Below are 13,278 nucleotides of genomic sequence, written 5' to 3'. Positions count from 1 at the left end.
AGTCCCAACAACACGGCCCTTCATGAGGAGGAGAGCGCAGCTTCATCCACTCAGATCCACTTTATTAAGCAGATCATCATTTTCAAGCAATAAGGGAAAGAAAAAGGATCTGCTGATGAAAAGTGTGAAACAGTTGAATGCCTTGGTCTAGGTATGAAAACCTTCGATATTTCATAAAAGATGAAGCGTAATCATCGAACTGTTAAGAGATTTGTGGCTGACTCAGAGACCCACGGGTTTGTGCAGATAAAGGCACAATGAGGAGGGTTTCTTCCAGACAAATACATCAGATTAAGAGAACAGCTGCTACAAAGCTGGAGTCTCCCGAACATGAAGAACTCGAGAGGCTGCAGTTGTGCATAAACCTTCTATCCGGCCTCCCCTAAACTGTTCACCGAAGCTGACCAGAAATACATGAAGACTCATTTTCCAACAGTCTTGTTCACTGATGAGGCCGTGTGACCCTGGATGGTCAGATGAGTAGTGCAGGGGTAGGCAACGTCAGGCCCGCGGGCTAAATCCGGCCCTCCAGCACAGAAACTCTGGCCCTCAAGATGATTTTGACTAAGATTATTATGCAAATAAGAGATCACATTCCTTTTACAGTGCTCTAAAAATGCAAGAAATAGTGTCAGTATTTTAAAAATGCCCAGGGAAAATATCCAAACTTGGTCCTACAGTGTGTAACGCAAAACGGTGATTCTCAACTTGTGGGTCGGGACCCAAAAGTGGGTCGCGGAACCTTTTTCAGGGGGTCGCGAGTCCATGGGGAACTTTTTTTTCAATATTTTCCAGCTGAAACTGCATGGAATTTCAGTTTTTAAAGGGATATCTACTGCTTGTTCAATAAAAACTTGTGTGGGAAAACACAACATTTTGTACGATATATGACAAATTAAGGTTTAATTTGGGTTATTTGGGCCCGTCATCCGAGGGTAACGTTGGGTCGCGACTTGGGAACCACTGATGTAAAACTTTGGCATTTGCAGAAAAAAAGTTCTTTACTTTAGGCCACAATGTTGAGGTTCAGCCCTTGGTGTTTTGGCAATGAAGAAAATCGGTCCATGACACAAACTTGCCTCCCCCTGGAGTAGTGGATGGAGGTGAATGGCCACCATGTCCCAACAAGGCTGTGACGTCAGTAAGGAGGGGGCGGAGTCATGTTTTGGGCCAGAGTCATGAGGAGAGAGCTGGTCGGCCCCTTTAGGATCCCTGAAGGTGTGAAAATGCCCCCTTTCTGACTGACCACTGTCTTCTATCTACCTCTGCATCACTGAATTTTTGTCACATTTTTGTTGAATTTTTGTCACTTTTTTGTTGAGTTTTTGTTGAATTTTTGTCACATTTTTGTTGAATTTTTGTCACATTTTTGTTGAATTTTTGTCACTTTTTTGTTGAATTTTTGTCACTTTTTTGTTGAGTTTTTGTCAAACTTTTGTCAATTTTTTGTCAAATTTTTGTCAAATTTTAGTTGAATTTTTGTCAAATTTTAGTTGAATTTTAGTTGAATTTTTGTCACATTTTTGTTGAATTTTTGTCACATTTTTGTTGAATTTTTGTCTAATTTTTTTCTAATTTTGGTTGAATTTTGGTTGAATTTTGGTTGAATTTTTGTCACATTTTTGTTGAATTTTTGTCACTTTTTTGTTGAATTTGTGTCTAATTTTTGTCTAATTTTTGTCTAATTTTTGTTGAATTTTTGTCTAATTTTTGTTGAATTTTTGTTGAATTTTTGTTGAATTTTTGTTGAATTTTTGTTGAATTTTTGTTGAATTTTTGTTGAATTTTTGTTGAATTTTTGTTGAATTTTTGGCTATGGGCATAAAAAGAGAGAAACTCATGATGTGGACCCCCTCCTCCCCCGACCTCAACCCTATTGAGAATGTACAGTTGCCGACTTTTCGAGAATCATCCAATGCTCTCCCCCAGATGTTCGATATCTACCCGTCCCGGGCGTTAACACTCACGGTTGGTCCCGACGGCGATGAAGGCGGCGGCGGTGAAGAAGAGCACGAAGATCATGTCGCAGCGGAACAGGAACCAGCGCAGCGTGGACAGGTAGTGGAACCACGTGGCCGTGTGCGTGTTCAGGGCTTTGTGGAACAGCATCTCGAAGTACGTCTGTCGCCCGAACGCCCGGATGGTCCACAGCCCCCGCAGGGAGATGATGAGGTGGGAGAAGATCGGGCTGCGAGCTGGAGACACGGGGGTGAGGACAGTTTAGACACAAATGTCAAGAGTTAGAAACAGAACAGACTCTCCCTTCATTAGGGCTGGGTAACGTTAAACGATGCCATTCTGGGATCTTAGGTTCCACTGGAATCGAAAAAAAATTAATTAAGGAAGTGACTTTGTTTAAGCTCAAATAAATGTTTTTTTCCCCAATAGTTTTGCCCATTGTTTGCCCCATTTCCCCCAACTTTTGTATTACATTTTTCCTTTTTTTCCCGCTCAATTTTTACTTGTTTTCACGATTTTTTTTCACATAATTTTTGCTCATTTTTTTATCACTAATGTTTTCCCAATTTTTTCATAATTTTTACCAAATGTATTCCCCATCTTTCCCTACTTTTCCCTTAATTTCCCCCAATTTTTCCCCCCATTTTTCCCCAATTTTTGCCCAACTTTTTATTTTCTTTTTTTCCTCCATTTTTTTTTTTTTTTTTACTTTTCCCCCCAATTTTCACCCCTAATTTTGCTTCATTTTTCAGTAAATTTATTCCAAATTTTTGTCCAAATTTTTCCCACAATTTTTCCTTAGTTTTGCCCATTGTTTGCCCCATTTCCCCAAACTTTTGTATTACATTTCTTTCTTTTTTTTCGCTCAATTTTTACTTGTTTTCACGATTTGTTTCACGTAATTTTTGCTCATTTTTTATCACTAATATTTCCCCTGTTTTCCCAATTTTTTCAGAATTTTTACCAAATTTATTCCCCATCTTTCCCTACTTTTCCCTTAATTTCCCCCAATTTCCCCACCCCTATTTTTTCCCCTACATTTTCGCCAACTTTTGCCCAACTTTTGCCCAATTTATTTTTTTAAATTTTTCCTCCATTTTTTTTTTTACTTTTCACCCCTAATTTTGCTTCATTTTTAGTAAATTTATTTGCATTTTTTGTCCAAATTCTTCCCATAATTTTTCCTCTTTTTTTTGCCTAATTATTACCCATTTTTTTCCATGCAATTGTTTCTCATTTTTTATTACTAATATTTTCCCTATTTTCCAAATTTTTTCATAATTTTCCCCAATTTTCTCCCCCTATTTTTTCCCCTACATTTTCCCCTATTTTTGCCCAACTTTTTTTTTTTCCTCCATTTTTTTTTTACTTTCCCCCCCAATTTCCCCCCCTGATTTTGCTTCATTTTTCAGTGAATTTATTTGCATTTTTTGCCCAAATTCTTCCCATAATTTTTCCTTTTTTTTTGCCAATTTTTTACACATTTCTTTTACACATTGGAGATGAACCCGATATTGTAAATTTGGGTTCATCTCCAATGTCAAGTAATCCATCCATCCATTTTCTTCCGCTTTTTTTCACATAATTTTGCTGATTTTTTTTATCACTAATATTTTCAATTTTTTTTCATAATTTTTACCAAATTTATTCCTCATCTTTCCCTACTTTTCCCTTAATTTTCCCAAAAATTTCCCCCCAATTTTTGCCCAATTTTTTTTTTTTTTCAAATTTTTCCTGTTTCTTTTTTCATTTCCAGATTTCCCTAATTTTGCTTAATTGTTTAGCAAATTTATTCCCAATTTTTGTACAAATTCTTCTCACAATTTTTCCTTAGTTTTGCCCATTGTTTGCCCCATTTCCCCCAACTTTTGTATTACATTTCTTTCTTTTTTTCGCTCAATTTTTACTTGTTTTCACGATTTTTTTTCACATAATTTTTGCTCATTTTTTTATCACTAATATTTCCCCTATTTTCCCAATTTTTTCATAACTTTTCCCAAATTTATTCCCCATCTTTCCCTACTTTTCCCCAATTTCCCCACCCCTATTTTTTCCCCTACATTTTCGCCAACTTTTGACCAACTTTTGCCCAATTATATATATATTTTTTTACTTTTCTCCCCTAATTTTGCTTCATTTTTAGTAAATTTATTTGCATTTTTTGTCCAAATTCTTCCCATAATTTTTCCTTTTTTTTTTGCCTAATTTTTACCCGTTTTTGTTCCACGTTCTCATTTTTTATTACTAATATTTTCCCTATTTTCCAAATTTTTTCATAATTTTCCCCAATTTTCTCCCCCTATTTTTTCCCAACTTTTTTTTTTTCCTCCATTTTTTTTTTAACTTTTCCCCCCAATTTCCCCCCCTAATTTTGCTTCATTTTTCAGTAAATTTATTTGCATTTTTTGTCCAAATTCTTCCCATAATTTTTCCCTTTTTTTGCCAATTTTTTACACATTTCTTTTACACATTGGAGATGAACCCGATATTGTAAATTTGGGTTCATCTCCAATGTCAAGTAATCCATCCATCCATTTTCTTCCGCTTTTTTTCACGTAATTTTGCTCATATTTTTGGCCAAATTTATTCCCCATCTTTCCCTACTTTTCCCTTAATTTCCCCCAATTCCCCCCCCCCCCCCCTATTTTTCCCCCTACATTTTCGCCAATTTTTGCCCAACTTTTGCCAATTTTTTTTATTTTTTCCTCCGTTTTTTTTTTTACTTTTCCCCCCTAATTTTGCTTCATTTTTAGTAAATTTATTTGCATTTTTTGTCCAAATTCTTCCCATAATTTTTCCTTTTTTTTTTGGCCTAATTTTTACCCATTTTTTTCCATGCAATTGTTTCTCATTTTTTAATACTAATATTTTCCCTATTTTCCAAATTTTTTCATAATTTTCCCCAATTTTCTCCCCCTATTTTTTCCCCTACATTTTCCCCAATTTTTGCCCAACTTTTTTTATTTTTTCCTCCGTTTTTCTTTTTTTTTTACTTTTCTCCCCTAATTTTGCTTCATTTTTAGTGAATTTATTTGCATTTTTTGTCCAAATTCTTCCCATATTTTTTCCCTTTTTTTGCCAATTTTTTACACATTTCTTTTACACATTGGAGATGAACCCGATATTGTAAATTTGGGTTCATCTCCAATGTCAAGGGAAAAATTGGCAAAAATAAGGAAAAATTGTGGGAAGAATTTGGGCAAAAATTGAGAATAAATTTTCTAAAAAATAAGCAAAATTAGAGGGAACATTTTGGGGGGAGGAATAGTAAAATCAATGGAGTAAAAATTTGAACAAAATAATAAAAAGTTGAGCAAAAATAGGGAAAAAGATGGGAATAAATTTGGCAAAAATTATGAAAAAACTGGGAAAATACTAGTAATAAAACATGAGAAAAAAATTGTGGAAAAAACAGGTAAAAATTAGGCAAAAAACTGAAACATTTAATTTCCAGAAACCTTTTTGAACATTGAGGCACTGTTAGGTAAATTTAGCAAAAGTAATAAAAAGTTGGGCAAAAATAGGGAAAAAGATGAGAATAAATTGGTAAAAAAATATGAAAAAACTGGGAAAATATTAGTAATAAAAAATTAGGCAAAAAAAGGGAAAAATGTATAAAAACAGTTGGGGAAAATGAGGCAAACAATGGGCAAAACTATTGCGGGAAAAAAAAATCATTTATATGAGCGTAAACAAAGAGTTTTTAGTTTAGAATTATTATTATTTTTCTTTTTGTTTTAGATTATTATTATTTTATTTTTTTCCAGAAACGTTTTTGAACAAAAAAAAAAAGCAACAATAATGTTCGGAAGATCTGCACATTTGCAACATCGGGTTCATCTCCAATGTCAAGAAATGTGTGGGAAAAATTGGCAAAAATAAGGAAAAACTGTGGAAAAAATGTGGGCAAAAATTGAAAAAAATTAGAACAAAATAATAAAAGTTGGGCAAAAATAGGGAAAAAGATGGGAATAAATTTGGTGAAAAAACTGGGAAAATATTAGTAATAAAAAATTAGCAAAAATTACAGGGAAAAAACAGGTAAAAATGAGGCAAAAAAAACAGAAAAATTTAATTTAAAAAGCTGGGAAAAAAGGGCAAACCTGGGAAAATACTAGTAATAAAAAATGAGAGAAAATTTCGTGGAAAAAACATGTAAAAATTAGGCAAAAAACTGAAACATTTAATTAAAAAAACAAACTAAAACATTTAATTTCCAGAAACTTTTTTGAACATTGTGGAACTGTTAGGTAAATTTAGCAAAAAAGTTTTGTAAAATGTCCTCCAACATGTCAGTGTGTCTCCCTGGTCTTTCCCAAGCTTATTCATTCACAAATCCTGACATGTTTGGTATCCACGTGTAGCAGGAAAGAAAACAGCAACAATAATGTGTGGAAGATCTGCACATTTGCAACAGCGGGTTCATCTCCAATGTCAAGAAATGTGTGGGAAAAATTGGCAAAAATAAGGAAAATTGTGGAAAGAATTTGGGCAAAAATTGAGAATAAATTGGCTGAAAATTAAGCAAAATTGGAGGGAAAAATTGGGACATTTTGGGGGGGGAAATTTAGCAAAAATTAGGACAAAATAATAAAAAGTTGGGCAAAAATAGGGGAAAAGATGGGAATAAATTTGGTAAAAAAATATGAAAAAACTGGGAAAATATTAGTAAGAAAAAATTACGTGAAAAAAACGGGTAAAAATTAGGCAAAAAAACTGAAAAATGGGGCAAACAATGGGCAAAACTATTGCGGGAAAAAAAAATCATTTGTATGAGCGTAAACAAAGTTTTTAGTTTAGAATTATTATAATTTTTCTTTTTGTTTTAGATTATTATTTTTTTAAATTTTTTTCCAGAAACTTTTTTCAACATCGGGTTCATCTCCAATGTCAAGAAATGTGTGGAAAAAATGGCAAAAATAAGGGAAAATTGTGGAAAGAATTTGGGCAAAAATTGAGAAAAAAAATGCTAAAAACTGGAACAAAACAATAAAAAGTTGGGCAAAAATAGGGAAAAAGATGGCATTAAATTTGGTGAAAAAACGGGGAAAATATTAGTAATAAAAAATTAGCACAAATTACAGGGAAAAAACAGGGAAAAATTAGGCAAAAAAAAAGAAAAATGTAATTTAAAAAGCTGGGGAAAATGGGGCAAACAATGGGCAAAACTATTGGGGGACAAAATCATGTATATGAGCTTAAACAAAGGTTAGAATTATTATTACATTTTAGATTATTTTTATTTATTTTTGTCAGAAACCTTTTTGAACAGTGTGGGAGTGTTAGGAAAATTTAGTTTGGAAAAGTTTTTTTTAAATGCCCTAAAAACATGTCTGTGTCTCCCTGCTCTTTCCCACGCTTATTCATTCACAAATCCTGACATGTTTGGTATCCACGTGTAGCAGGAAAGGCTGTGACCGAGATGACGCTGAATCCAAATATGGTCGTTTCCTGTGTGGGAGCAGCAGCGGCTAAAGACAGGAGACACATACACTTTACAGGCTCCACAAACACATTAGGAACCGGGATTTTGACAGATCTGATTCATGACAGATTCATTGAGCTTTGCAGATTGGTAAAAGTTTGATGTTTTCATGTCCAGAATGTGACGCCTGGATCGAGCGCTCGCTGTGACTCGGTGACGGCGCCGCATTATTTCCACCGTGTGTCAGAGGAAACCCCAGAGTCTGACCTTCGCTCTGGAAAACACTGGAAAGCGAAAGCGCCGGCGAGAGGGAGGATTCTAAATGACGACAGCTGATCCCGCGAGCCGCGCTAGCCCCGACAAACACGGTGCGAGCCACTTCCTGTCTGCGGACTCCACTTCCTGTGCGGCTAAAGACTCCATGACAGATTTACAGAGAATCCTCGAGTGTCAGAACGGGCCCTGATGGAGCTCAGCACAGAAGTCAATCCAGTTTGAAGCATCGGCGGTCAGTTTACAGCAGGGGGGGGGGGGGCGATTTTCCGAGGGCCGACCCCCCCCCCCCCCGACTGTCGAAGTAAAGCAGCACTTTCAACAAATGCCAGGTGTAGCAGGGGCGGACTGGCCAGATGCACAGAAGGGCCACCAGTCCCGCCTCAACCGAGCTTTAGCCAAATGTAAAAGCTAAAAAGAAAAGCATCAAAATAGCGAGAAAAAGAGGATGAAAACATGAGAAAAACAATAAATGATAGAAAAAATAGTTAAAAATTCAACAAAAATGTGACAAAAATGTGACAAAAACTCAACAAAAATGTGACAAAAATTCAACCAAAAAGTGACAAAAATTGAACAAAAAGTGACAAAAATTCAACAAAAATGTGACAAAAATTCAACCAAAAAGTGACAAAAACTCAACAAAAAAATTACAAAAATTCAACAAAAATGTGACAAAAATTCAACCAAAAAGTGACAAAAACTCAACAAAAAAATTACAAAAATTCAACAAAATGTGACAAAAATTCAGCCAAAAAGTGACAAAAATTCAACAAAAATGTGACAAAAATTCAAGAAAAAAGTGACAAAAATTCAGCCAAAAAGTGACAAAAATTCAACAAAAAAATTACAAAAATTCAACAAAAATGTGACAAAAATTCAACCAAAAAGTGACAAAAACTCAACAAAAAAATTACAAAAATTCAACAAAAATGTGACAAAAATTCAACAAAAATGGGACAAAAACTCAACAAAAATGAAAACTCAACAAAAATCCAACAAAAAAATCAACAAAAATGTGACAAAAATTCAACAAAAATGTGACAAAAATTCAACAAAAAAGTGACAAAAAATCAACAAAAATGTGACAAAAATTCAACAAAAATGTGACAAAAATTCAACAAAAATGTGACAAAAAAAAGAAAAGAAAAAACATACAAAAGGTGACACAGCAACAGCGCGAGGAAAAAGGTCAGTTTTGTGGGTCTTAGCTTTCAAATGAGGTGTCCCACAGCCAAAAGAGGACAGAATGCATTTGGTTTAGGCGGGGGGTAAGAGGTTAACATATGTATTTGTGGAAGTGTCACATTTACGCTGATTTGGGCCGGGCTGGTCCGAGTCCGGGGCTGTTTCTCAGTCCCAGTCCGGCCCTGGGTGACGTCATACATGACCTGAGTGGCTGCTCTGCAAAGAAATGTGAAGTACTTTTTGAGTACTTGCACCTCTTCCCCCCCGCCTTAACTGAGCACATTTTCTCCAGTTCAGCTTTACCCAAATCCAAAAGCGTTAGGAGCTTAAAGCCTAAGCTAAGACCTACAAAACTGAACTTTTTTGTGTTTTTGTACATTTTTTGTTGTGTTTTTGTCATCCATTTGTTGCTTTTTTTTGTCACTTATTTCTTGCGTTTTGTCACCTTTTTTGTAGCTTTATTTATTTTTTTGTTCTCCTTTCATTTCGTTGCTATATTGACACTTTTCCTGTGACTGAAATGACGCTGTAAATTGGGAAAAATGAGGAAAAATTGTGGAAAGAATTTGGGCAAAAATTGAGAATAAATTTGCTAAAAAATCAAGCAAAATTAGAGGGAAAAATTGGGGAAAAATTAGAATAAAAAATAAAAAATTAGAACGTAATAATGAAAAGTTGGGCAAAAATAGGGAAAAGATGGGAATAAATTTGGTAAAAATTCTGAAAAAAATTGGGGAAATATTAGTAATAAAAAATGAGCAAAAATCGCGTGGAAAAAAATGGTAAAAATTAACCCCCAAAAAATGAAAAATGTAATTAAAAAGTTGGGGGAAATGGGGCAAACAATGGGCAAAACTATTGGGAAAAAAAAAAAAGAGGCGCTAGTGGAAACAAGGAAGAGACAAACGAGGAGGTATCCGGGCAAAACTCACAGCCAAGCCACACATGCCTTCTACTGTTCTCTGGAGAATAAAACTGACTAATTGCTAAGCTAAGCTAAATGATTCAGTGTTATTCTCTCTCTCTCTGTCATTTCCGGAAAAGAGTTGCTGACCTTTGACCCGGCTCTACACCCCGGTCCAGTCGATGTTTGTGAAATGTTTCTGACTCCGGGGTTTGTTCTCGTCCTGTCGCTGAGCTCTTCCTCTGTCCGTGTTTCTCTTAGTTTGACCTCTGACCTGTGGGCGGGGCCGGCTTCACAGCAATGAGTCTGAAAGGGGTTCAAGTTTGTCGTCTGTACGTGGGTGTTTCCGGAGAGTTCTGCTCTGACTGTTATTACTGTTTTATTACAGTTACAGAAACACATCAAAACTAACATTTATGGGATTCCAATGATAAAATAAAGGCAGATGCAGCGATTATCGGCCCAGAGTCAGAGGCTCGGTCTTAGTTTGGTTTCTGTGGACGTGTTTTAACACATTGAGGCTGTTTTGGGGATTCAACAAAAAATTACAAAAATTCAACAAAACTATAACAAAAACTCAACAAAAATGTGGCAAAAATTCAACAAAAATGTAACAAAAACTCAACAAAAATGTGACAAAAATTCAACAAAAAGTGACAAAAAGCTCAACCAAAAAGTGACAAAAATTCAACAAAAATTCAACAAAAATTCATCAAAAATTCAACAAAAAATCAACAAAAATTCAACAAAAATTCATCAAAAAATCAACAAAAATGTCACAAAAATGTCACAAAAACTCAACAAAAATGTCACAAAAAGCTCAATCAAAAAGTGACAAAAATGCAACAAAAATGTCACAAAAATTCAACAAAACTATAAGAAGCTGTAGAGCCGACAATCCAGACCGATTTTCATGATATTTGAAGCACCACAGTGTGTTCTATGTTACAGCTGTGGACACAGGCTGTGGCTCGTTTGAAAAGGGAGACTCTGAGCTCTTCGTGGGTGAAAACAGTTTAATTCTCTGTGCCTCAGTTTCTGAGAAATCTCAGAGAAACAGCGGCAAGTTTAGATCAAAATCACATATTTTTTTCTAGATTCAGAAACAATTAGGGTTTTATGAAACACTCTCCTTTCTGATGAACTCTCTCCTCCTCTCTCCACTTCACATAACACCAACGTTATGTGAAGAGGCAAATGCCTAAATATCTTTATTTCAAGTCTATTTTCAAGGACATCATTGTTGAGATGTTTTGAAACACACGTGTTCTCGATCTCTTTTTATGCTCTTTATGTCCTTTTAAAGAGGGGGTATTCTGCTTTTTGCAGTCTATATCACACTACAATGATGACAAACCTTCTGTTGGTCTGTAAATGCAGTAAATTAGAATAACTGCCTTGTATAAAATGTCTCTCTCAAAATGGCTGTAGTGAATGTCTTGAAATAGGCCTCTGTCTCTTTAAGAACCTCTGAGCCTTTAGACACGCCCCCTCCACACGCTGTCTGTGGCATCAGTGGGGAGGGGGTTCTGCTGAGGAGCAGTGGTTGGTTACTCGGCTGGTGACGAAAGCTCGGAGGCGTCTCCAGGAGGTGGGGGCGTTCCTAGGAGGACTCAGGCAAACCTATCCCTAAAATGGCCGCCATCAGAGTTTTTACAGATTACTCAGAAATACGTGAATGTGCCGAGGCAACACTTCAGCCATGTTTTTAATGAGGGAATGACAGAATAACATGATGGAAAGCTTGAAAAAGTCAATTTTGCATAATACCCCCCCTTTAAACAGCCTGGTTCTGGATTCAAGACTTTAACAGGATGTTTCTCAGTCGTCCATGGTCCGATTTTAACCATTTAAAAACTCAGAGAAATGTTAAAATCTCAACTGTTTTGATCTGTACATGGGTTGTTCGCTACAGAACACCACACCCCCTCAGACTAACCACGCCCCCTCAGACTAAGAAGAAGAAGAAGATCTTTATTTATATAGCTCCTTTCACAGACATATAGTCTCTAAGCGCTTTACATGAGACAGTTGTACATTCACTCCATACTCGGTGGTTAAACTACGTTTGTAGCTTCAGTTTCCCCTGGGGGAGACTGTCAGAGGCGCTTTCGCGACTACACACGTCTGCGCCAACGGACCCTCTGACACCACCATACATTCACTCACACACATCATTCATCCTGGCCTATTGTGCATGTTTTTAGTGGTAGGGGAAACCGGAGTACCCGGAGGAAACCTACGCAGACACGGGGAGAACATGCAAACTCCACACAGAAAGGCCCCGTGCAGGTGGGAATCGAACCCGGACCTTCTAGCTGTGAAGCGAGAGCGCTAACCACTGCGCTAGCGTGCCACTAACTAACACCACGCCCCCTCAGACTAAAAAAAAGAGAAAAGAAACTCAATAATGTATATAAAATGTCCAGATTGTGACTCTTTACAAGTTTTTGATCGTCGTTTATTTCACTTCTGTTCATCACAGAGCTACAAAACCACACATAAGGTGGATTAAAAACTTGCACTGAAATGTTTTTATCGTGTTGTTTTGCACCTGACAAAGTGCAGGATTTATGGACAGAGCAGACTGATGGAGAATTATAGAGTTAATTCAGCCATGGCACATTCCTTTCGAATCTTATCATATTGTACTGTCAAAGGGGAACATTCAGGCGCCGACCTTCTACATGACTTGTGGCCTAGTCAACGTGGCACATTGTCCGAGAGGTAGACTGTTAGTGCCTACGTCTAACCGAGGCTATATAGCTCTCTTCATGTGGAAGTATCCCCAGACTCTGAATGATCAATGCTCTGAACATTGTGTTGACTGTTCAAATGTCTCCAGGCCTGTAATACGGTAATAAACTTCTACCATGTAAGACATCCAGACCGTGTCCCGTCTCTCCATCCACATCTCCTCCGGACTCCTTTAGTATTTCCCTAACACAGACGATGCGTCAGTTACAGTTGGTCTTGTACTGACCGGTCTCCTCTGTGACAGATCAAAAGGGGAGGTCGGTGTTTGCAGAGAGGAGTTAATGTTAGTCCCCTGCTGTTACATTAACTCCATGACATTCCCAGACTCTCTCAGTCCAGTTCCTGTGGGAAAGTGAAAACACTGAGCTCACCTTCAGCCTCCAGCAGTTTGAGCTGCTGCCCCGTCCGCAGGAAGTACTTCCGGAGCCCCACAAAGATGGCGGCCAGCGGGATGGCGGCGATGAAGATGTACGGGCGGATTATGGACACGGTGAAGATGGCGCCCGTCACGATCAGCGTCAGCTACAGAAGAGAAACACAGACCAGGAGGTGAATGTTCCTGCACCGTCTGAAGCTCGGGTTCCTCCAGGCAAGCTGAGAAACTGCAGGTGATGGTAAGTGAGGTAAATGAGGTAAATGAGGTAAATGAGGTAAATGAGGTAAATGAGATAAAAGTTTTACTTCAGTGAAAGTACTGAGGTATTTCCAATCCAATCCACTTTATTTGTGTAGCACATTTAACCAACAAAAATGTTTCCAAAGTGCTGCACAT

At 36.8% G+C, this 13,278-nt stretch overlaps 1 protein-coding gene across 1 annotated transcript in view; it reads right to left on the bottom strand.

Moving 5' to 3' along the window:
• Nucleotides 1-13,028, bottom strand: part of LOC306982663 (cystic fibrosis transmembrane conductance regulator-like) — a gene marked incomplete at both ends in the record, with an annotated part of 31,060 nt that extends 18,032 nt beyond the window's left edge. The window contains 2 exon segments of the mRNA XM_079583134.1: nt 1,968-2,195; nt 12,878-13,028. Of these exon segments, the coding sequence (XP_079439260.1) occupies nt 1,968-2,195; nt 12,878-13,028 (379 nt within the window).
• Nucleotides 13,029-13,278: the final 250 nt, after the last annotated feature.

Source organism: Gobius niger (genome assembly GCF_951799975.1).
Source record: "Gobius niger genome assembly, contig: SCAFFOLD_55, whole genome shotgun sequence".
NCBI classification, from domain to species: Eukaryota; Metazoa; Chordata; class Actinopteri; order Gobiiformes; family Gobiidae; genus Gobius; species Gobius niger.
Note: the sequence above shows the minus strand (reverse complement) of the source record. Positions and strands in the feature narration are given on the sequence as shown.